Source organism: Coregonus clupeaformis, chromosome 1 (assembly GCF_020615455.1).
Source record: "Coregonus clupeaformis isolate EN_2021a chromosome 1, ASM2061545v1, whole genome shotgun sequence".
In the NCBI taxonomy this organism is placed as follows: Eukaryota; Metazoa; Chordata; class Actinopteri; order Salmoniformes; family Salmonidae; genus Coregonus; species Coregonus clupeaformis.
Window position 1 is genome coordinate 18012815 of NC_059192.1, and position 22917 is coordinate 18035731.

Here is a 22917-nt window from a genome sequence, read left to right on the forward strand (position 1 = left end):
TAAAAGTCTCTATGGGTAATTGCTGTGTGAAATGACGCGGTTCTGATATGTTTGTGACCTTGTTTATTTGAGTAATGTGACCCAGGTTTAAAAAGTAGACAATATTAATGCATACCTACATTTCATCTGAGCTTCAGTGTGAGCTCTGCTTACATGACCCCAGATAGTGTTGCCAAAGAAATGGAAACAATCTAAGTCCCATGTCTACGGGCAGCATGCTGGAATTAATATATGCCATTTATCAGACACTTTTATCCAAAGCAACTTACAGTCATGCTTGCATACATTTTTACAGGGGCGCAACTTTCACTGGGGACAGGGGGGACATGTTCCCTCCACATTCTGAAATTGCAATTTTGCCCCCCGCAGTTTTATCGTTGGAATGTGATACAAAACGAGTCAACGGTGTGCTTTAGGACCATGCGGACGCCTCTGAGCGGTCGGGTAGGATTTTTGGAGTGTTTATTTGACTGGATTAAAAAATAAATAATAATAATATGTCCTCCCCACTTCTAAAACCAAAGTTGCGCCTCTGCATTTTTACATATGGGTGGTCCTGGAAATTGAACCTACTATCCTGGCGTTACAAGCACCAGGCTCTACCAACTGAGCTGCAGAGGAATTAGTGCTGGAGGATTTCCATGGATCTATAGATGGGTCTTGAGGACCCTATTAACAAACCTACACGCACCACTCTTTCTGGTCAGTTAAGGCGAAGGGAAAACACCACAGGACTAGTTAGCCTACAGCAGCGTGTGATCCAACAACATCATTACATTGATACAGTACATTGCGGTTTAGACTCATACTATAGATCACCATCACAGATATGGCCAGCCAGAGGCTTCCTGATTGATTAGCAGGGTCTGTTTGTTTTTCTAGAGAGTGTGTGTGGGGACGGTGGAGGTTTGTTTGGTAAGGAAGGGAAGAGCAGCCCATCTTCCAGTCACTCCACGCACAGCTGCACACAGCCAGGGAGGGAGAGCAAGGCAACACAAGGAGAGCTTAGCTCTTCCTCTGGGACCTGCCTCTCCATAGGGGAGCCAGGGGATAGAGGGATTTGCTGTTGCCCATGTTAGTGAATGGGGGACAGTGTGAATGGATGAAAAATAAGGGACTTGTTTTTCGGGTTTTGTTTTTCCTGGCATCGAGCCATGCCTCATTGGCACCGTCTGCCCAGTAGTACCTGCTTGTGGATAAAGATATACGACCTCCAGGAGCGCAGCGTGTACCCCGTTCATGCCCCAGCTGTAGCACTGCCAGCTCCCCTCAGTGAAGCATGGGAATGGGGCTGGCCTGCTGTAAGCCCACCGGGCTCAAACAGGAACACCTGCAAGGTAATGCTAGCTACCTTTTTAGAGTTATGTTGGAAAATGTCATTTAATTTCATTTGAGTACATGTTATGTACTGTAATTACAATGTACATTGAACAGCTATGGGCGGTTGAAGCCTGATCTCATAGACTAGACTGTAAATCCAGGACACTCAAATTAGTATGATATGTTACGTTTTGTATGGTTACATAAGACAGAAGATTACTTAAGGAAAAAACGAAAGCAGGGTGGTTGGTTGGGGTGGACGCGAATGTCTAGCAACCCAAAGGTTGCGTGTTTGAATCTCATCAAGGACAATTTTAGCTAATTAGCAACTTTGCAACTACTTACTACTTTTAACTACTTTGCAACTACTTAGCATGTTAGCTAACCCTTCCCCTAACCCTAACCTTAACCCTTTAACTTAAATCCTAACCCTAACCTTAATCCTAACCTTAAACCTTTAACCTAACTCCTAACCCTAATCCCTAGCCTAGCTAACTTTGGCTACAATTCATAACATATCATACGTAACGCAAATTCATAACATATTGTACGAATTGCCATTTGTAACATATCATATGAATTGTAATTCATATCATACAAAATGGATGATGGACATCCACAAATTAATACATACCATACGAAACGTAACACATCATACTAAATGGAGCGTCTCTGATTTACATACAGAACCAATGCTCTGAGACCAGGTTGGCGGTTGAGATTAATCTGTCTGTTGTGTATTTCAATAGTTTTGTCCATAGTGCAGTATGTCATACCACAACAGAAGGTGCACTTAGTAGGGGCACTTGAGGGGCTCAAATAAGTGTTATCTTTAGTTGCTGGCTCTGTTGTTGTATAACATACTGCAGTCAGGTTTTGTGAAGAGTCCTTCCTTTCATTTGAAGGGCAAGCTTTTCTGATTATCCCTCAAAGGTTGATCAATCACCAAGGTCAACAGGAGTTAATCCACACCCAATCCTCAGAATAATTGTCCGGCTCATTATTAACTCATTGGTCACCATAGCAACACCCACCCATAGTATGCGCTCCAGCAGGTATATCTCACTGGTCACCAAAGCCAACACCTCCTTTGGCCGCCATTCCTTCCAGTTCTCTGCTGCCAATGACTGGAACGAATTGCAAAAATCTCTGAAGATGGAGACTCTTATCTCCCTCACTAACTTTAAGCATCAGTTGTCAGAGCACCTTACCGATCACTGCACCTGTACACAGCCCATCTGAAATTAGCCCACCCAACTACCTCATCCCCATATTGTTATTTATTTCGCTCATTTGCACCCCAGTATCTCTATTTGCACATCATCTCTTGCACATCTATCATTCCAGTGTTAATACTAATTGTAATTATTTTGCACTATGGCCTATTTATTGCCTTACCTCCATAACTTGCTACATTTGCACACACTGTATATATATTTTATGTTGTATTTTTGACTTTATGTTTTATTTTACCCCATATGTAACTCTGTGTTGTTGTTTTTATCGAACTGCTTTGCTTTATCTTGGCCAGGTTGCAGTTGTAAATGAGAACTTGTTCTCAACTGCCTTACCTGGTTAAATAAAGGTTAAATAAAAATGTAATTAAATTAACACTGAACGCACACACATACTGTACACACACTGCTTACCAGTTACTGCAGTCAGTTAACTAAGTTCACTCAGTATAATCAGCGATAAGAATTAATGTATTTTTTGCAGTAAAACCCATCCTTCATCTTCCACTAAGGATCCATCCATCCACAAGCACAGTGGGCAGTCTGACATTTACCAACCTGAGGGAATCATTATCATCAAAAAATGACCTTCACTGCAGTTTTCTGTGGAACATGAAGTGTCCTTATCAAAATACCAGCCCTTCACTGTGCTCTGTAGGAGTGAGACTTACTTTCATTAAATCCCAGAGCTCTGGTTTATCTTGTCTCCAAATCAAATATTTTTACTTTCTTTCCTCAAACAGAGGATTTTCTTAGATCTTTTGACAGTCTGCCATTTCTTGATTGATTTTGTGAAGCTGTCTTATCCGGCTGGCGGTGGGCTGGAAGAGGAACTATTGGCTGTGTTCAGGCTCCTTTATGTCTGCGTCGGCAGGACATCTTTATCATTTGCATGATTTCTCTCTTTCCCGTTGGCTAGGCGACCTGGAGGGAAGCGATCCATCTGGTTTACACTGTTATTAATGACAGGAACTGGGTCTGAAGAGCTTTAGCTTTCCTATCAGACCACATAAAGGAACAGCATTTTGAAGAAGTGCTTTTGAAGCTGTAACAATATAAGTCCTATGTTTTAGAACCGAAAGTAGCCAATAAAGACAAGACGGTTAGAAGGTATATTTGGTACAAGACAGCAGAAGGTATTATATTTGGTGAATGATTTGATCGTCTCCTACAGTGGGAGTCCCTTTATTCTCTGTTTTATTGAATATATATATATCAGATGGCAGCAGATAGCTAAGAATTATTGCTTTCTGCCTGTCTGGTATATGAGTAAGTTGTGTTGAAGCAGAAGACAAGTGGGAAATACAGTATACCTTCACAGGACCAATATTCCACCAGTCAAATGATAGGATCATAATGTAATATTTTATGAAGGCAAGGGAATTCTCATTACTTTTTACTCGGGCATAGGGGGGTTTCAACTGATTCTAATATTCAACTGATATAGTAATATATGGCAGCAATGCACTAACAGGAATTCTATCTACAGATGTCGGCTCTTAACTTGATCACACTTCTGTCGCAGAGAATTTTCCTGCTCCCTATTTGTAAGTCGCTCTGAATAAGAGCGTCTGCTAAATGACGTAAATGTAAAAAATGTAATGTATCAGGAAATTCAAATGAGCCTTGTGAGAGGCTGAAAATGAGCAGTTCTCTTTCTCTCCATGCGGGGGCAGTCTATTCACTGGGATCAGGCTTGCTATCAACATAATGGCCTAGGTCCTATTACTGCAACATTCAAATGTACAAACATTTATCTGAAATGCAGACATTCACATCAACAACCGTTGTTTTATATAGCTTAATAACACAATATAGAAATTGGTCTCCACTAGGCTACGACATACACATGTCTAGTGTATCCTAAAGTTACGAATGAACTGTCAAAATTGAGTTCAATTGTGGCTTGGGGTGGTCTAGCGGTTAGGGACGCTGCCTTCATTGTGCACACATAGGCCTACCGTGTCACGTAGATATGATTCCAGCCTTTGCCCTTCTGGCACAAATAAGTCAATCCCCCCGATTGACTTGATGTAGTTACACATTTCAAATATGGACAGTCCAGGAATATTTTCCCCCTGATCTTGATAAGAAATTACACATTTGGATAACATAAATAGGAAACGATTAACAAATAAAATAATAACAGTCTACACCAACATTAATTTCCGTTCATACAAATTGTCAAGTAAATTGCCACAGTAGATTTTCCATGGTAAACAAGGAAATACTTTACGGAATGCTGGTCAAATAGATAAAAAGTTGTTGCGATGACAATACCAGCCAGAGGGCGAACATACACTACATGACCAAAAGTATGTGGACACCTGCTCGCCGAACATCTCATTCCAAAATCATGGGCATTAATATGGAGTTGGTCCCCCCTTTGTTGCTATAACAGCCTCCACTCTTCTCGGAAGGCTTTCCACAAAATGTTGGAACATTGCTGTGGGGATTGCTTCCATTCAGCCACAAGAGCATTAGTGAGGTCAGGAACTGATGTTGGGCAATTAGGCCTGCCTCGCAGTCGGCGTTCCAATTCATCCCAAAGGTGTTCGATGGGGTTGAGGTCAGGGCTCTGTGCAGGGAGACAAACCATTTCTGTATGGGCCTCGCTTTATGCACGGGGGCATTGTCATGCTGAAACAGGAAAGGGCCTTCCCCAAACTGTTGCCACAAAGTTGGAAGCACAGAATCGTCTAGAATGTCATTGTATGCTGTAGCGTTAAGATTTCCCTTAACTGGAACTAAGTGGCCTAGCCAGAACCATGAAAAACAGCCCCAGACGATTATTCCTCCTCCAACAAACTTTACAGTTAGCACTATGCATTGGGGCAGGTAGCGTTCTCCTGGCATCCGCCAAACCCGGACTGCCAGATGGTGAAAAGTGATTCATTACTAGAGAAGAATGTGTTTCCACTGCTCCAGAGTCCAATGGCGGCGAGCTTTACACCACTCCAGCTGACGCTTGGCATTGCACATGGTAATCTTAGGCTTGTGTGCGGCTTCTCGGCCATGGAAACCCATTTCATGAAGTTCCGGGCGAACAGTTCTTGTGCTGACATTGCTTCCAGAGGCAGTTTAGAACTCGGTAGTGAGTGTTGCAACCGAGGACAGACGATTTTAATGCGCCACGCGCTTCAGCACTCGGCGGTCCCGTTCTGTGAGCTTGTGTGGCCTTCAACTTCACGGCTGAGTGGTTGTTGCTCCTAGACGTTTCCACTTCACAATAACAGCAGTTACAATTGACCGGGGCAGCTCTAGCAGGGCAGATATTTTACCAACTGACTTGTTGGAAAGGTGACATCCTATGACGGTGCCACGTTGAAAGTCACTGAGCTCTTCAATAAGGCCATTCTACTGCCAATGTTTGTCTATGGAGATTGCATGGCTGTGTTATTTTCAATGTTATGTCTATCTCTGATAAACTACCCAGGAAAGGGCTGGAAATAGCCCATATTAATATACAGCGGGGAGAACAAGTATTTGATACACTGCCGATTTTGCAGGTTTTCCTACTTACAAAGCATGTAGAGGTCTGTAATTTTTTATCATAGGTACACTTCAACTGTGAGAGACGGAATCTAAAACAAAAATCCAGAAAATCACATTCTATGATTTTTAAGTAATTAATTTGCATTTTATTGCATGCAAATACTTGTTCTCCCCACTGAATGTAGCCTTAGAAATAAGGTTCATTAAATCAATAACTTGCTGACATTAGATAACATTCACATATTAGCCATGTCTGAGACTCGCTAAGATTATTCCTTTGATGATACAGCAGTAGCAATACAAGGATATAACATCTATAGAAGAGACAGGAATGCTTATTGGGGAGATGTTGCTGTATATTCAGAGCCATATCAAATCAAATCAAATCAAATCAAATTTTATTGGCCACATGCGCCGAATACAACAGGTGCAGACATTACAGTGAAATGCTTACTTACAGCCCTTATCCAACAGTGCATTTATTTTTAACAAAAAAGTAAAAATAAAACAACAACAAAAAAAGTGTTGAGAAAAGAAGAGCAGAAGTAAAATAAAATAACAGTAGGGAGGCTATATATACAGGAGGGTACCGGTGCAGAGTCAATGTGCGGGGGCACCGGCTAGTTGAGGTAGTTGAAGTAATATGTACATGTGGGTAGAGTTAAAGTGACTATGCATAAATAATTAACAGAGTAGCAGCAGCGTAAAAAGGATGGGGTGGGGGGGCAGTGCAAATAGTCTGGGTAGCCATGATTAGCTGTTCAGGAGTCTTATGGCTTGGGGGTAGAAGCTGTTGAGAAGTCTTTTGGACCTAGACTTGGCACTCCGGTACCGCTTGCCGTGCGGTAGCAGAGAGAACAGTCTATGACTAGGGTGGCTGGAGTCTTTGATAATTTTGAGGGCCTTCCTCTGACACCGCCTGGTATAGAGGTCCTGGATGGCAGGAAGCTTGGCCCCAGTGATGTACTGGGCGTACGCACTACCCTCTGTAGTGCATTGCGGTCGGAGGCCAAGCAGTTGCCATACCAGGCGGTGATGCAACCAGTCAGGATGCTCTCGATGGTGCAGCTGTAGAATTTTTTGAGGATCTGAGGACCCATGCCAAATCTTTTCAGTCTCCTGAGGGGGAATAGGCTTTGTCGTGCCCTCTTCACGACTGTCTTGGTGTGTTTGGACCATGATAGTTCGTTGGTGATGTGGACACCAAGGAACTTGAAGCTCTCAACCTGTTCCACTACAGCCCCGTCGATGAGAATGGGGGCGTGCTCAGTCCTCTTTTTTTTCCTGTAGTCCACAATCATCTCCTTTGTCTTGGTCACGTTGAGGGAGAGGTTGTTGTCCTGGCACCACACGGCCAGGTCTCTGACCTCCTCCCTATAGGCTGTCTCATCGTTGTTGGTGATCAGGCCTACCACTGTTGTGTCGTCGGCAAACTTAATGATGGTGTTGGAGTCGTGCCTGGCCATGCAGTCATGGGTGAACAGGGAGTACAGGAGGGGGACTGAGCACGCACCCCTGAGGGGGCCCCCGTGTTTAGGATCAGTGTGGCAGATGTGTTGTTACCTACCCTTACCACCTGGGGGCGGCCTGTCAGGAAGTCCAGGATCCAGTTGCAGAGGGAGGTGTTTGGTCCCAGGATCCTTAGCTTAGTGATGAGCTTTGAGGGCACTATGGTGTTGAATGCTGAGCTGTAGTCAATGAATAGCATTCTCACGTAGGTGTTCCTCTTGTCCAGGTGGGAAAGGGCAGTGTGGAGTGCAATAGAGATTGCATCATCTGTGGATCTGTTGGGGCGGTATGCAAATTGGAGTGGGTCTAGGGTTTCTGGGATAATGCTGTTGATGTGAGCCATGACCAGCCTTTCAAAGCACTTCATGGCTACAGACGTCAGTGCTACGGGTCGGTAGTCATTTAGGCAGGTTATCTTAGAGTCCTTGGGCACGGGGACTATGGTGGTCTGCTTGAAACATGTTGGTATTACAGACTCAGTCAGGGACATGTTGAAAATGTCAGTGAAGACACTTGCCAGTTGGTCAGCACATGCTCGGAGTACACGTCCTGGTAATCTGTCTGGCCCTGCGGCCTTGTGAATGTTGACCTGCTTAAAAGTCTTACTCACATCGGCTACGGAGAGCGTGATCACATAGTCATCCGGAACAGCTGGTGCTCTCATGCATGCTTCAGTGTTGCTTGCCTCGAAGCGAGCATAGAAGTGGTTTAGCTCGTCTGGTAGGCTTGTGTCACTGGGCAGCTCGCGGCTGTGCTTCCTTTGTAGTCTGTAATAGTTTTCAAGCCCTGCCACATCCGACGAGCGTCAGAGCCAGTGTAGTACGATTCAATCTTAGTCCTGTATTGACTCTTTGCCTGTTTGATGGTTCGTCGGAGGGCATAGCGGGATTTCTTATAAGCGTCCGGGTTAGAGTCCCGCTCCTTGAAAGCGGCAGCTCTACCCTTTAGCTCAGTGCGGATGTTTCCTGTAATCCATGGCTTCTGGTTGGGGTATGTACGTACGGTCACTGTGGGGACGACATCATCGATGCACTTATTGATGAAGCCAGTGACTGATATGGTGTACTCCTCAATGCTATCTGAAGAATCCCGGAACATGTTCCAGTCTGTGCTAGCAAAACAGTCCTGTAGCTTAGCATCTGCGTCATCTGACCACTTTTTTATTAACCGAGTCACTGGTGCTTCCTGCTTTAGTTTTAGCTTATAAGCAGGAATCAGGAGGATAGAGTTATGGTCAGATTTGCCAAATGGAGGGCGAGGGAGAGCTTTGTATGCGTCTCTGTGTGTGGAGTAAAGGTGGTCTAGAGTTTTTTTTCCTCTGGTTGCACATTTAACATGCTGGTAGAAATTAGGTAGAACGGATTTAAGTTTCCCTGCATTAAAGTCCCCGGCCACTAGGAGCGCTGCATCTGGATGAGAGTTTTCCTGTTGATTTATGGCCTTATACAGCTCATTCAGTGCAATCTTAATGCCAGCATTGGTTTGTGGTGGTAAATAGACAGCTATGAAAAATATAGATGAAAACTCTCTTGGTAAATAGTGTGGTCTACAGCTTATCACAAGATACTCTACCTCAGGCGAGCAAAACCTCGAGACTTCCTTAGTATTTGATTTTGTGCACCAGCTGTTGTTTACAAATATACACAGACCGCCAGCCCTTGTCTTACCGGAGTCAGCCGTTCTATCCTGCCGATGTAGAGTATAGCCCGCTATCTGTATGTTATCCATGTCGTCGTTCAGCCACGACTCGGTGAAACATAAGATATTACAGTTTTTAATGTCCCGTTGGTAGGATAACCGTAATCTTAGGTCATCCAATTTGTTCTCCAATGATTGAAGATTGGCTAATAGGATTGATGGGAGCGGCAGTTTACTCGCTCGCCGTCGGATCCTTGCAAGGCACCCCGACCTACGTCCACGATATCTCCGTCTCTTCCTCATGCGAATGACAGGGATTCGGGCCTTGTCGGGTGTCTGTATGATATCCTTCGCGGCCGCCTCGTTGAAGAAAAAATCTTCGTCCAATACGAGGTGAGTAATCGCTGTCCTGATATCCAGAAGCTCTTTTTGGTTATAAGAGACGATGGCAGAAACATTATGTACAAAATAAATTACAAATAATGCGGAAAAACACACATAATAGTACAATTGGTTAGAGGGCTGTAAAACGGCAGCCATCTTCTCCGGCGCTGTTCTAATCCCTGTAATGCTTAGAGAAGATCTTATGTCAAGTGTTATTGAAGTGTTGTGGTTGCAGGTTCACCTAACTCATCTAAAGCCAATTATTTTGGGATGTTGCTTTAGGCCACCAAGTGCTAACAGTCAGTATCTAAATAATGTGTGTGAAATGCTTGATGGTGTATGTGATGTAAACAGAGAGGTCTATTTTCTTGGGGACTTGAATATTGACAGGTTTTCATCAAGTTGTCTGCTGAAGAAGAAGCTTCTCACTGTAACAGTGCCTGTAATCCGGTTCAGGTTATTAGTCAACCTACCAGGGTGTTTACAAACACTACAGGAGCAAGATCATTCACATGTATTGATAACATTTTTACTAATACTGTAGAACTTTGTTTTAAAGCTGTATGCGTACCTATTGGATGCAGGGATCACAATATAGTGGCTATATCCAGGAAAGACAAAGTTCCAAAAGCTGGGCCTAAAATAGTGTATAAGAGATCATACAAAATATGGATGATGTAAAAAATATTTGTTGGTCGGATGTGATTAATAAGGAGCATACAGATGCTGCACTTCATTAATTTATTGATAAACATACAACTGTATGGTTGAAAGAGATGGGGAAAAAGGAGTGGGACTGCAAATTGAGAAATGATGTGACTAAACTCAACAAATAGAAGAAGAAACTGTATTATGAAGTCAAGATCAATGATATAAAGAATGATGAAAATGAAAATATGGGCAGAAAGACAAATTCAACTACATCTTTCATCAAATCAGAAGGCTTATTCATCATAACACCATTTGGTGTTGCCAATTATTTTAATAATTACTTAATGGCAAAGTGGGCAAATTTAGGCAGCCGTCGTATAAAAAAATAAATAATAATGAAAGAAAAGCATTGTAAGTTAGAATTTTGTCAAGTTAGTGTGGGAGAGGTGGAGACATTATTGTTATCGATCAATAATGACAGACCTCCTGGCACTGACAACTTAGATGGAAAGCTACTGAGGATGGTAGCTGACTCTATAGCCACTCCTATCTGTCATATCTTTAATCTGAGCCTAGAGGAAAGTGTTTGTCCTCAGGCCTGGAGGGATGCCAAAGTCATTCCGCTATGCAAGAGTGGCTATACTGGTGTGGCTATACAAGAGCTATGCCTTTACTGGTTCTGACAACAGACCTATCAGCTTGCTGCCAGCTCTTAGCAAACTGGAAATAATTGTGTTTGACCAAATACAGTGCTATTTCTCTGTAAACAAACTACCAACAGACTTTCAGCATGCTTATAGAGAAGGGCACTCAACATTTACAACACTGACACGAATGACTGATGATTGGTTGAAAGAAATTGCTAATGAGAAGATTGTGGGAGCTGTACTGTTAGATTTCAGTGCAGACTTTAATATTATTGACCATAACCTTTTGTTGAGAGACTTATGTGTTATGGCTTTTCAACCTCTGCCATATCATGGATTCAGAGCTATCTAATAAAACTCAGAAGGTTATCTTTAATGGAAGCTTCTCTAATGTCAAACATGTAAAGTGTGGTGTACTGCAGGGCAGCTCTCTAGGCCCTCTACTCTTTTCTATTTTTACCAATGACCTGCCACTGGCATTAAACAAAGCCTGTGTGTCCATGTATGCTGATGATTCAACCCTATATGCGTCAGCAACCACAGCTAATGAAGTCACTGAAACCCTTAACAAAGAGTTGCAGTCAGTTTTGGAATGGGTGGCCAGTAATAAACTGGTCCTGAACATCTCTAAAACTAAAAGCATTGTATTTGGTACAAATCATTCCCTAAATTCTAGACCTCAGCTGAATCTGGTAATGAATGGTGTGGCTGTTGAACAAATTGAGGAGATTAAATTACTTGGTGTTACCTTGGATTGTAAACTGTCATGGTCAAAACATATAGATGAAATGGTTGTAAAGATGGGGATAGGTCTGTCCATGATAAAGAGATGCTCTGCTTTTTTGACACCACACTCCATAAAGCAAGTCCTGCAGGCTCTAGTTTGATCTTATCTTGATTATTGTCCAGTCATATGGTCAAGTGATGCAAAGAAGGACCTAGTTAAGCTGCAGCTGGCCCAGAACAGAGCGGCACGTTTTGATCTTCATTGTAATCAGTCTCTGTTGGCTAAGAGTTGAGGAAAGACTGACTGCATCACTTCTTGTTTTTATAAGAAACATTAATGTGTTGGAAATTCCAAATTGTTTGTGTTACAAATGCACAGAGGCTTGTTGTGCAATTAAACTGAACTGATCATCATGTTAACAATTCATACAAAACTCACTCATTCAATCCTCACACCTCCGTTCACGAAAAAGTGCCTGATACATTCTTAAAGCAACAGTATTCAATACTCAACTGAGCTACGACACCATATTACTGAACACAACAGTTTGCATAGTCAACTTACACACAGCGCTGCCATCCAGTAACACTTACTCCATCAGACATAACATTAGGGGTCTTTTCACAGTCCCCAGGTCCAGAACAAATTCAAGGAAACGTACAGTATTATACAGAGCCATGATTACATGGTGCTCCCTTCCATCTCATATAGTGCAAGTGAACAGCAAACCTGGTTTGAAAAAACAAATAAAGCAACAACTCACGGTACAATGCCTCTCCCACATGTGACCTACTTCTTGTGTGTATGTACTGACATGTATGTGTAACTGATAGATGCTGACACATTAACACTACATGTTAATGTTTTTAAATGTATGTAAACTGTAAAGTATTTTGTCTGTAATGTATTTTTCGTTATGTATCGGACCTCAGTAAGACTAGCTGTCACCACTGGCGTCGGCTAATGGGGAGCCTAATAAAATACAAATCTAATCCCATAATCTAATCCCATAAAATAAAAAATCTGAATTAATGGCACACAGAAGTCCCCGCTTGGGATAACATTTTCCAGAAGAAAAAGGAATAACTTTGAGAAATGTAAGTATAACGTTTATTTATTCACCAAATTATGTAAAAATAAATCTACAAATTACTTTCATATGATTTTTTAATTCAAATGCTGAGTAACTGGTGTTAATCAGCTCGTTGCCAAGTTAGCTAGCTAACACATCCCACTGGGCAAAGACGTCAATTCAACGTCTATTCTATGTTGGTTCAATGTCATTTAATTGAAATGATGTGGAAACAACGTTGATTCAACCAGTGTGTGCCCAGTGGGGTCGGACACGATAACTAGCTAGCAGGCGATCTCATCCTGCTTATTGTCTGTTTAGAGATGAACAACTAAACTAACTAATCGTAGATTCAGCAATGTGTCAATTGTGAAGAACTGGAATTAGTGAACTTGCTAGCCAGCTAAAGTAATGGCACAAATAATTTCTTCCTATTTGTTTTCAGGGACTAAAGTGGGCACCGGATCACATTTCACTCCATTGCATTGGCTTGGCAGGAGAAAACAGTCCTGCCCGACTCGTTTGGATGTAAGACATTTTAACAACATCTGATGAAAAACATTGCAACCAGCTGTGTTCTGTTCAGTCTTGCAAGCCAGCCAAGTTATTTGTGCATTCTGTTGATGAATATGTTTTGCTAGCTAGCTGTATGTAGTGTCTGTTTACCTAGCTAATGTTAGCTAACTTTTTCTTGCCACTTTCCCTTCCCCTATTGTGTTGCACCATTGGGGTTGGTGTTGCTAGTTAAAATTAGAGGCTAAGTTATTCTACTCTTACTGTTAAACAACTTGACCAAGCCTAAAAATATACAAAACTGTTAACCAAACGATTGCACATTAATAAAGGTAGTTGTGGCTTCAGCAACTTGAACCAGCACTGAAATTTGAGAAGTGAGGTTAATTTCTCCCCCCTTGTCTCTGCTTGTTCCAGGTTGAAGGACATCCCACCATGACACCCTGCAGATGTAAATAACTTGTTGTGAACCTCCCAGGCACCAGGATAATCATCATTTCCCAGGATATTATTCAGGAGTGTGCTACATCGCAATGTTAGATAGAAATAGATTCACCATGTTATTGTTTATCATGCAGATTTGTCAGGACAATGTACTTATGAAGCTCATTCTAAACTACAGACATGATTTCTGTCCCAGGAGATTGCACTTGGAGTAAGTTTTCAATTTAGACCACAATTAGTTGAATTAGGTGTTAGTGAAGGGCTGGAACAAAAAACTGTAAACTCCAGTCATGTCTATAAAAAAAACCTGTGGCTGAACAAGCTTATGTACTGAACAAGTTTATGATTGTTGGAGGTTAATCTCCTTGAAATCCCTCACTTGGTAATTACTTATTTTGTACAATGGACTGTGTTTTAAGGACTCATGCACAGATACAGGAAAACCAATACAAATGTTAACATTATTCCACATGTTTCTGGTTTTGAGGCTTGGGCATCTATCTGGTGACTGCAGTTCATCTGTCTAATCCCCTGCAAGGAGAGAGAAAGGCATCAATAATATTACAATGCTGTATTCATTTAACTGAATATATATTCCTGTTTGATATGCATTTATATAATTATATTGGTCATGTGGTCCTTTATCACATGCCTGTATTTGTTTTGTATACAATGCATTGAGCTTACATTAGGATGAAGTAGCCTAGGCCTTCTAGTCTAGTTAGATTACATCATATCACCTTTCAATATTAGTTATCAACGAATATAAAATATACATCTTGAAAATCAATGTCATTTAATAATATGCAAGGGTGTGATAGTTGTATGAATTAATCACAATGCAAGCCTACTCATTAGAAAAGCACATTATTAACTCTAATGCAATATTAGCTTCACAGTGAAACACCACTATTCTGGCTATTAATCATTCTTAAACAGTCAGTAAAATATCTTATTTAGCTATCTCAAAAAATCGTAGCCTGTATAATATCATGCACGCAAGCTTACAACGATGGAGCAGCAGACCAGCAATATGTTAGAAGAGGACCCTATACAGTAGGATAATTATTCTGGTCGGTGTCAACTTCATTCATTAACAGGTACTGAAGAGATCCATTCTGTTACTTGTTTACTTATTATTCGTGTCAGATTTTTTCATTTTGAGATGGTTGCTCACACTGCTACAGTGGCTACAATGTGGCTGCAAACATCTACCGCTCGGTGGAATGTGAATGCGTTATCACGTGATGCTGCCTCGTTACAAATGTCAGTAACGTACTGGAAAAGTGCAGCCTACTAAGACAGGTGCCTTTGGAGGCAGGTAGGCAGTAGGTAGCTGCCTTTTGGATTGGTTAAATAATAACAGTAGACTACACCAACATTAGTTTCCAGTCATACAAAGTGTAAAAATGATTGCCCAGCACTGGGCGCGATCCTATAATGTTTGGCGCTGATGTGTGCTTCTCAGACAACTGCGCTATGGCAGTTCACAATGCTCTAGCAAGCAATGAGAATACTTGATGATACTTGATGGTATGAGGTCGGTTGGAGAGCCTTCCCCAAACCATAACCCCCTAGGTATGGTACTGCATTGTACAGCCTACAAACACCGCTTCCAGCTGCCCCCTGGCAGCAATTCTAAATATTGAATATTGATTCAAATCCTCCTGCTGCAGGATTATTTTTCTCCTGCGACAAAATGGGTCATATTAAGATCCGACATCTGTACTTCATCAAAATAATATTAGGTACTGTATATGAGGTACTGACTGAATGAAAAGACTGCATGTGGTAATAATGATGAAAGTAATGATGACTAAAGCATTTCAGCCAGGTACTAGAATACAAACCTGTATCTACACTCTTTAAAAAAAAAAAGTGCTATCTAGAACCTAAAATGGATCTTCAGCTGTCCCCATAGGATAACCCTTTGAAGAACCCTTTTTGGTTCCAGGTAGAACCTTTTTGGTTGTAGGTAAAAACCCTTTCCACAGAGGGTTCGACATGGAACCCAAAAGGATTCTACCTGAAACCAAAAAGGGTTCTACCTGGAACCAAAAAGGGTTCTCCTATGGGGACAGCCGAAGAACCCTTTTGGAAGTGAGTACACAGCGACTGGTCTGCTCAGTGATAATCACAGTGGTGTGAGTTTGCTGAGCTGGGTGACAAAGGCATTTATGGCACTGCTGTTTATATTTGGTTTACCTTCCCCAAGCTAAATGCGATTGAGTAACATGGCAAGAGATACCATAACATATAACTGGACCACAGTAAAATCACATCTAAAGAATGATATCTGACTAATCACTTAAATGTGACAATTAGGGTCAATCAATTGAGACATAGTCTATATCGGTATTTCAGTCAGTCTGTTCTGTATGTAGCTGTCACTGTATTCTAAACACAACAACTACACCATCTAGTGGTAATAATGCCAGTTACAACATTATTTACCAACAGGTCTGAGATGAGGCCAGTTGATGTTTAGCTTGTTTGCTGAAAATCTAATCAGAATTTTTATTTAGACAGTTGGATTTTTAAGGAGTCAGAGGTTGTTGAACATTCACAAGATCTCATATTGTAGCCTAGTACAGCGATGGGATCTTGAAGGACACCATCTCCCCCTGTAGAGCTGTGGTATGGGGAAAAAACATGGGAGGATATTGAAGTGGCTGCTGGACTCATCAACCTTTAATTAACATCAGTCCAGTCTTCCCCCAGATTGGAGTCTGGCAACAACATTTACTTTCCAAAGACTCATCCACTCATCTCTCTCTCTCCATCTCTCTCTTTCTTTCTCTCTCTCTCCATCTCTCTCTCTCTCTTTCTCTCTCTATGTCTCACTTTCTCAATTTCTATCTCTCTCTTCATCTCTCTCTTGCTCTCTTTCTCTCTCTCTCTTTTTCGCTCAGGTGGTCCAGGAGGAGAAAAGGACCGTGCTGCTATCAGTCATGAGGCCTTTCTACTCATGGCCAACTCTCAGAGTGACATGGATGACTGGGTCAAGGCCATACGACGGGTCATCTGGGCACCCTTTGGAGGAGGTAAACTAGCCTGGCATTCCAAATGATTTCACTGTTGTTTTGCTTTGTTTGGTCTGGTTTAGCCAGGCTAGAGGTAAACTGCTTTGCCCAGACTTATATTACTAGACGGAATGATTACAAAATTCCCTCTAAAGCTCAGTGAAAGCATATTCTGGTCAGGGCTCACATTATGCTCTTTGTATATGTCATTCAAACGTCTTTGACTTGTGCTTTATGGGGTCAGTGGTTTGACAGACAGAATATCATTTTATGACGTACAGTGCATTCGGAAAGTATTCAGACCCCTTGACTTTTTCCACATTTTTTTTATGTTACAGCCTTATTCTAAAATGGATTAAATAAAAAAAATCCTCATCAGTCTACACACAATACCCTATAATGACAAAGCGAAAACAGGTTTTTAGACATTTTTGCACATTTATTACAAATAAAAAAACAGAGATACCTTATTTACATAAGTATTCAGACCCTTTGCTATGAGACTCGAAATTGAGCTCAGGTGCATCCTGTTTCCTTTGATCATCCTTGAGATGTTTCTACAACTTGATTGGAGTCCACCTGTGGTAAATTCAATTGATTGGACATGATTTGGAAAGGCACACACCTGTCTATATAAGGTCCCACAGTTGACAGTGCATGTCAAAGCAAAAACCAAGCCATGAAGTTGAAGGAATTGTCCGTAGAGCTCCGAGCCAGGATTGTGTCGAGGCACAGATCTGGGGAAGGGTACCAAAAAATGTATGCAGCATTGAAGGTCCCCAAGAACACAGTGTCCTCCATTACTCTTAAATGGAAGAAGTTTGGAACCACCAAGACTCTTCCTAGAGCTGGCCGCCCGGCCAAACTGAGCAATCGGGGGAGAAGGGCCTTGGTCAGGGAGGTTTTCAGCGGCAGGAACTGGGAGACTAGTCAGGATCGAGGGAAAGATGAACGGAGCAAAGTACAGAGAGATCCTTGATGAAAACCTGCTCCAGAGTGCTCAGGACCTCAGACTGGGGGCGAAGGTTCACCTTCCAACAGGACAACGACCCTAAGCAAACAGCCAAGACAATGCAGGAGTGCGTTCTGGACAGGTCTCTGAATGTCCATTAGTGGCCCAGCCAGAGCCCGGACATGAACCCGATCGAACATCTCTGGAGAGACCTGAAAATAGCTGTGCAGCGACGCTCCCCATCCAACCTGGCAGAGCTTAAGAGGATCTGCAGAGAAGAATGGGAGAAACTCCCCAAATGCAGGTGTGCCAAGCTTGTAGAGTCATACCCAAGAAGACGCGAGGCTGTGATCGCAGCCAAAGGTGCTACAACAAAGTATTGAGTAAAGAGTCTGTTGTTTTTTGTGTGTGTTTTTTTGTATGTCTAAAAACCTGTTTTTGTTTTTGTCATTATTGGTTATTGTGTTTAGATTGAAACAATTTATTATATTTTAGAATAAGGCTGTAACATAGCAAAATGTGGAAAAGTCAAGGGGTCTGAATACTTTCCAAATGCACTGTATGTTCAGAACAGACTAACAGTTCCTTTCAGAGCTGTAAGTCTGCATTTCCTCACTAGTGTGTCATTACACCCTGTACAGTTGCTAACGTTGCACTGGAGGCTAGTCTACTGTATGCTACTATCCTTGACATGTGTCCAGAAATATAACTGGGCTAGGTTGTGTGGAGGCAACTGGATATCCAGATATTATGTTACAAAAAGGACATTATAAATAGGAGGATCACAGTATGTCTGTCTGACATCAGTGCTTTCATATCATAGCCATAACTTTAAACCAACCAACACCCTGGAACTGGAAGGGAGGCACACTATTGTAGCCAGTCCTTGTGGCTTCATACATTACATTTTAGAAGGAGCATGCAATGACGAAGATGACTCTTCTTTAGCTCAACATGTCTAATTCATGTAGAGGGCCTAAACTGAAAACGGTTGGCTATCATTTCCATTTTACATCGGGAGGATATACAGTGGGGAAAAAAGGTATTTAGTCAGCCACCAATTGTGCAAGTTCTCCCACTTAAAAAGATGAGAGAGGCCTGTAATTTTCATCATAGGTACACGTCAACTATGACAGACAAAATGAGAAAAAATAATCCAGAAAATCACATTGTAGGATTTTTAATGAATTTATTTGCAAATTATGGTGGAAAATAAGTATTTGGTCAATAACAAAAGTTTCTCAATACTTTGTTATATACCCTTTGTTGGCAATGACACAGGTCAAACGTTTTCTGTAAGTCTTCACAAGGTTTTCACACACTGTTGCTGGCCCAATTTTGGCCCATTCCTCCATGCAGATCTCCTCTAGAGCAGTGATGTTTTGGGGCTGTCGCTGGGCAACACGGACTTTCAACTCCCTCCAAAGATTTTCTATGGGGTTGAGATCTGGAGACTGGCTAGGCCACTCCAGGACCTTGAAATGCTTCTTACGAAGCCACTCCTTCGTTGCCCGGGCGGTGTGTTTGGGATCATTGTCAGGCTGAAAGACCCAGCCACGTTTCATCTTCAATGCCCTTGCTGATGGAAGGAGGTTTTCACTTAAAAATTCACGATACATGGCCCCATTCATTCTTTCCTTTACACGGATCAGTCGTCCTGGTCCCTTTGCAGAAAAACAGCCCCAAAGCATGATGTTTCCACCCCCATGCTTCACAGTAGGTATGGTGTTCTTTGGATGCAACTCAGCATTCTTTGTCCTCCAAACACGACGAGGTTGAGTTTTTACCAAAAAGTTATATTTTGGTTTCATCTGACCATATGACATTCTCCCAATCCTCTTCTGGATCATCCAAATGCACTCTAGCACACTTCAGACGGGCCTGGACATGTACTGGCTTAAGCAGGGGGGACACGTCTGGCGCAGCAGGATTTGAGTCCCTTGCGGCGTAGTGTGTTACTGATGGTAGGCTTTGTTACTTTGGTCCCAGCTCTCTGCAGGTCATTCACTAGGTCCCCCCGTGTGGTTCTGGGATTTTTGCTCACCGTTCTTGTGATCATTTTGACCCCACGGGGTGAGATCTTGCGTGGAGCCTCAGATCGAGGGAGATTATCAGTGGTCTTGTATGTCTTCCATTTCCTAATAATTGCTCCCACAGTTGATTTCTTCAAACCAAGCTGCTTACCTATTGCAGATTCAGTCTTCCCAGCCTGTTGCAGGTCTACAATTTTGTTTCTGGTGTCCTTTGACAGCTCTTTGGTCTTGGCCATAGTGGAGTTTGGAGTGTGACTGTTTGAGGTTGTGGACAGGTGTCTTTTATACTGATAACAAGTTCAAACAGGTGCCATTAATACAGGTAACGAGTGGAGGACAGAGGAGCCTCTTAAAGAAGAAGTTACAGGTCTGTGAGAGCCAGAAATCTTGCTTGTTTGTAGGTGACCAAATACTTATTTTCCACCATAATTTGCAAATAAATTCATAAAAAATCCTACAATGTGATTTTCTGGATTTTGTTTTCTAAATTTGTCTGTCATAGTTGACGTGTACCTATGATGAAAATTACAGGCCTCTCTCATCTTTTTAAGTGGGAGAACTTGCACAATTGGTGGCTGACTAAATACTTTTTTTCCCCACTGTACACGAGGTTGCTGATAACAGCAGGATTCCATCTGTACATTATTTGAGGCCTATTGACACGTTTTGTATTGGCCCCTGAATGTTCTGTTGCACTGCAGTGTATTTCGTTTCCATCGTCTCAAATGTACATGGCTGCAGGAATGTTTTCCAGTTCTCGCTCTCCATCAAGAATAGAACTGTCGCCAATTTATTGAACTGTCGTTAACAGGAATACTGCTGGCAGAACCCGTGACGCTTCCATGTCTGCTATTTACATTTTTATGTGCTGACTACCTGTCTTCTCGTTCTCATCCTCGTCTCATTCTGCTCGGACGCTGCGCTATTACCAAAGTCTATATATGTGTCATTACGTTCATTACGTGTTTTTAGAAAACCAGTCACCTCGAATGCACGAGCCAGACTGGATTGAATTACTTCGACCGTCGCTGCTTGGTAAATGTGGCTTTGGAACGTATGAAAAGCGCACTCTGATTCCGTGTAGCACTTGCTCGATGACGTACTACGACTACTCCGATCTGTCGGTGTCTAGTGGTTGCGACTGTGTTGAGAGGCGGTGTCGCGCACAATCAGGTGAGATGCGGTGCGCGATTGATCGATGTAGATGTGAAGACCGTCTGAACTTTTTCTCCTTCCTCTACGTTTCTCCTTTTTTCATTTGCATTTTGTGTTTACTGTTCATCCAACTACTGAATGTTGAGGAGCTGCATATTGGTATTCCTGAACATAACTTTCCATTGATTTGTCATTTTATATAATATGTAACATTTATTTTATATATATATATATATATATATATATATATATATATATATATATATATATATATATATATATATATATATAATTTATTTGTCATTTTATTATGTTAATACTTTTTTAATTGAATGAATGACAACCATTAATGAAATACTGAAATACAGTACCCTACACTGTATGTAAAACGTGTTTTTTGCCTGCAGGGATATTTGGCCAGCGTTTACAAGACACAGTCCAGTATGAGAAGAAATTTGGCCACCGCCTGGCACCTCTTCTGGTGGAGCAATGTGTGGACTTCATAAGGGAACGAGGTCTGGATGAGGAGGGTCTCTTTCGGATGCCAGGGCAGGCTAACCTGGTAAAGGATCTACAGGAAGCCTTTGACTGTGGGGATAAGCCTCTGTTTGACAGGTAGATCTGCATTCGCTGTTATTGAATGGCAAAAAGTGCTGACTTGCTATTTGTTCAGGTGGAAGTAGAAGTGGTGGCGACAGTAGTGGTGGTGGTGGTCAATTATTGACAGTCAAATGAAATGAAATGTTATTTATCACATGCGCCGAATACAATATTACCGTGAAATGCTTACTTACAAGCCCTTAACCAACAATGCAGAGTTTTTAAAAAAAGTAAGACGAATTAGCTAAATAAATTCAAGGAAAAATAGTTACAGAATAAAATAACAAGGCTACATACAAGGGGTACCGGTAGCAAGCCAATGTGGTAGGAGGTAGTTGAGGTAATTGAGGTAATATGTACATGTAGGTAGGGAGTAAAGTGCAAAGAATTCAGACCACTTGACTTTTCTAAAATTTATTTTAAAAATATATAATCCTCAGCAATCTACACACAATACCCCATAATGACAAAGCAAAAACATATATATATATATATATATATATATATATATTGCAACCTTATACATTTTTTAAAACAGAAATACCTTATTTACATAAGTATTCAGACCCTTTGCTATGAGACTCGAAATTGAGCTCAGGTGCATCCTGTTTCCATTGATCATCCTTGAGATGTTTCTACAACTTGATTGGAGTCCACCTGTGGTCAATTCAATTGATTGGACATGATTTGGAAAGGCACACACCTGTCTATATAAGGTCCCACAGTTGACATTGCATGTCAAAGCAAAAACCAAGCCATGAGGTCAAAGGAATTGTGACAGGATTGTGTCGAGGCACAGATCTGGGGAAGGGTACCCAAAAAAATCTGCAGCATTGAAGGTCCCCAAAAACACAGTGGCCTCCATCATTCTTAAAAGGAAGACAAGACTATTCCTAGAGCTGGCCACCCGGCCAAACTGAGAAATCGGGGGAGAAGGGCCTTGGTCAGGGAGGTGACCAAGAATCTGATGGTCACTCTAACAGAGCTCTAGAGTTCTTCTGTGGAGATGGGAGAACCTTCCAGAAGGACAACCATCTCTGCAGCACTCCACCAATCAGGCATTTATGGTACATGACAGCCCACTTGGAGTTTGCCAAAAGGCACCTAAAGACTCTCAGACCATGAGAAACAAGATTCTCTGGGGGCCAGTATGAAAAAATAAATAAAAATGTATGCACTAACTGTAAGTCGCCCTGGATAAGAGCGTCTGCTAAATGACTAAAATGTAAAATGTAAGATTGAACTCTTTGGCCTGAATGCCAAGCTTCACATCTGGAGGAAACCTGGCAATATCCCTACAGTGAATCATGGTGGTGGCAGAATCATGCTGTGGGGATGTTTTTCAGCGGCAGGGACTGGGAGACTAGTCAGGATCGAGGGAAAGATTAACGGAGCAAAGTACAGAGAGATCTTTGATGAAAACCTGCTCCAGAGCTCTCAGGACCTCAGACTGGGGTGAAGGTTCACCTTCCAACAGGACAACGACCATAAGCACACAGTCAAGACAACGCAGGAGTGG

The 22917-nt window shown here is 41.9% G+C and overlaps 1 protein-coding gene across 2 annotated transcripts in view; it reads left to right on the plus strand.

Annotated features, from left to right (window-relative positions):
• The window catches only part of LOC121539223 (rho GTPase-activating protein 22), a 36582-nt gene that overhangs the window by 8817 nt on the left and 4848 nt on the right, over positions 1-22917 (plus strand). Inside the window, exons 4-5 of one of the 2 annotated variants that reach the window (XM_041847599.2) lie at positions 16548-16679; positions 21206-21413. In XM_041847599.2, coding sequence (XP_041703533.1) covers positions 16548-16679; positions 21206-21413 — 340 coding nt within the window. Of the gene's footprint in view, positions 1-16547; positions 16680-20251; positions 20817-21205; positions 21414-22917 lie in introns of those variants that run through there. The other variant, XM_041847680.2, reaches the window with a different exon arrangement.